Below are 2,660 nucleotides of genomic sequence, written 5' to 3' on the forward strand. Positions count from 1 at the left end.
AGAAGATGGGGATGACTCTGTCTATTTTCACCTGAAGAAACTGAGGCTCAGAGAGGTGAGTGACTTATCCAGGATCCCACAGGAAGTATGCAGCACAGCCAGGAGCCCATCTGTATCCAAAGCTTTTGCACTTGGCCCGGACAGGGCAGTGTCCTCCCTCAACTCGCTCTTATCAATCCCCCAATAACCCCTGACTCAGCTGTGCAGTAACTTCCTCTTTCCAGACTTCAGAGGCTGCAGGATTTTCAAGGAAGCTTGGAGGGGGCGTGGGGTATATATCTGCATACATTTCACCCTAGCTGCCCCTATAAAAGAGGGAGGGAAGTTGGGGTGCTCTGCAAGGAACCAGGTCACTTACTTGCAGGTCTGCTCCTCTCACAACCCGGCACCGATCCCTGAGCTGCTGCCTCTGTTCCCAGGACATGGTAGGCCACCTGACCATTGCAGCCAGCCTCCTCCTCCTGGCCCTTGGGGCCCACCACGTCACCCCCACAGGTGAGACCTCCAGCCCCAGCCTGGGTCTCCCAGGCAGGACACAGTTCCAAGGGCATGGCTGGGCTGGCACAGCAGAGCGTGGAGGACCAACCCACCTGTGGCCAGAGGGGAGCACCGAGAGGGGGTGGTGCTGGTGCAGCGGACAAGCCCCAGATCGAGGCACAGAGCCAAAGACAGCCTGGGAAAGGACGTGGCTCTTTTCTCTCTCCATTATTTAGGCTCCGTGGTTATCCCGTCTTCCTGCTGCATATCCTTTATTTCCAAGAAAATTCCTGAAAGCCGAGTGGTAAACTACCAGCTGTCCAACAGGAGCATCTGCCCCATAGCAGGGGTGATGTAAGTACTTTTCCCTGGAGGCCTGACAGGAGTGGGCTGGGAAAGACAGGCCTCCAGGGTCCCTGAGGAGCAAAGTCAGCAGGACCCAGCTCTATGCATCCCTGGGGAAGTCATCTTGGCTTCCTCGTCCATAAAACTAGGGGGAGGATTCAGATTGAACAATCATTTGTTGAGCACCAAAGACTTACTAGGCACTATACAGGGCACATGACATTATCTTAACTAATCCTCTCAATTCCCTGGGATAGATATGATTGTTCCCATTTTACAGAGGGCAACTGAGGCTCAGAAAGTTGACTTGCTTACATGGGTAGCTGGGTCTCTGGAGCCTAAATAACTTCATAGCTTCTTCTCACACGTGGTGGCAAATGTGAACTCAATTTGTAAACAGTGGCGTGCAGTAGAAATATGACGTTAGTATCATTTTCCCCAGCTGGCACGAGGCTCAGTTCCCTAGATGGCACCCCCTAGCTCAGAGCTGGCTTGGAAGAGGACATCCTAGTCTCCCCTCCCAGCTCTGGCGTCCTCATCGGCCACACTTGTGTGCACAGTGTGTAAACTGGAGGCATCTGTCTTTTTTCTGGGGTGGGGGCTTCACTGCATTTTCTACTGCTCTCCTCTCCCTGTGGGTGGAGATTGTGTCTCTCCCTTCAGACCAAGTGTCATCTAAAGGCTGGGCTGCGTGAGCTCCACACCCCTACCCCCCACCCTCACTTTTCCTCCACTGCTAAGAAAAAGACACAAACACGCAGAGACATTGGGACAGTAACTTGCTTGGAGGTCTGGGCAAGCAGCTCACCCTCTATGGGCTTCCATACCCACCTCCCCATAAAGTGAAATGGCCCAAGGTCCCTCCCAGGCCTCATGTCAGCCCTATCATTTTCACCCCCAGCTTCATGACCAAGAAGGGCCAGAAGGTCTGTGCCGACCCCAAGCAGCAGTGGGTCCGGAGTTACATGAAGAACCTGGACGCCAAGCAGAAGAAGGCTTCCACTCGGGCCCGGGCCTAGGGTGTCACAGTCCCCATCCGGAGATGCCCTGGCAAGAGTGCCACCATCTAATCACTACCTGGTCCTCCAGCCCTGAGCTTGGGCCTGGGCCTTGGCCCCTTGACAGGCTGCCTGGGGCCCAGGGATGCCAGCAGTGAAGGGGAGGAGCTAATTTCCCTGTTTCTTAGCAACACTCTCTGGGTATATGACTATTTTATGAAAAACCCAAGGGAGAAGGCAGGTCTGCTCCTGGTGGCTGAGCAATGGCTCCAAGCATCCTGGGTCCCTCGCCTTCCCTGAGCTGGAGGAGAAGGTTCCAGAAGAAGGGCAGCAGCAGCCCTTTGCCTTTCTCCTTCTGACCTGGAGCTGGCCTTTCTCTGACTTCCAGGTGCCCTCAGAGCCCAGATACATGAGACCCAAGCACCTGCAGACATGCCTGCTTGCACCATGGCCTGCAGCTGGCCTCTGTGGGCCCTCGGTCTTGCGGTGGGCCTACAGGCTGTCTGACTTTCTGGAGGTGATGGCCCATCAGCAAGTGCAGCTCTCCAGCATGTTGGGGATGCCCCAGGCTGGTCCCACTTCAGCACTCCAAGTAAATAAAAACCCAACAAAAATGCAGTTCCTCATTTGCTGCACTCGAAGCCAGGTCCTGGCCCTCCTGGCAAATGTCTCATGGGCTATAATTCATCAAATTTTCAGGAATTCATTGGCTTTTGTAAAGAAATGGACATGGAGGATCAGGATTAGGGGCCAGCGTGGGTAGTTTAATTCCTTTGTAAACATATAACTTTGAGATGTTCCACTCTGTGACACAGCTTGTTCCATGCTGCTTTGGTGACA

General features: G+C 54.0%; 1 protein-coding gene across 1 annotated transcript; it reads left to right on the plus strand.

The window, feature by feature from the left end:
* Positions 1-422: 422 nt before the first annotated feature.
* On the plus strand, positions 423-1,841 carry CCL24 (C-C motif chemokine ligand 24). Its single transcript, XM_063088458.1, has 3 exons — positions 423-495; positions 714-831; positions 1,724-1,841. Exons 1-3 carry the CDS (start codon positions 423-425, stop codon positions 1,839-1,841), a joined length of 309 nt encoding a protein of 102 aa, XP_062944528.1.
* Positions 1,842-2,660: the final 819 nt, after the last annotated feature.

Source organism: Cynocephalus volans, chromosome 3, assembly GCF_027409185.1.
Source record: "Cynocephalus volans isolate mCynVol1 chromosome 3, mCynVol1.pri, whole genome shotgun sequence".
NCBI lineage: Eukaryota > Metazoa > Chordata > Mammalia > Dermoptera > Cynocephalidae > Cynocephalus > Cynocephalus volans.

Bases quoted from the DNA above. Each gene is read 5' to 3' on its own strand.
- CCL24 (XM_063088458.1), top strand. From the start codon at position 423: ATGGTAGGCCACCTGACCATTGCAGCCAGCCTCCTCCTCCTGGCCCTT. The intron at 496-713 runs GTGAGACCTCCA...TCCATTATTTAG, and splicing joins CCACCACGTCACCCCCACAG to GCTCCGTGGTTATCCCGTCT. The intron at 832-1,723 runs GTAAGTACTTTT...TTTCACCCCCAG, and splicing joins TGCCCCATAGCAGGGGTGAT to CTTCATGACCAAGAAGGGCC.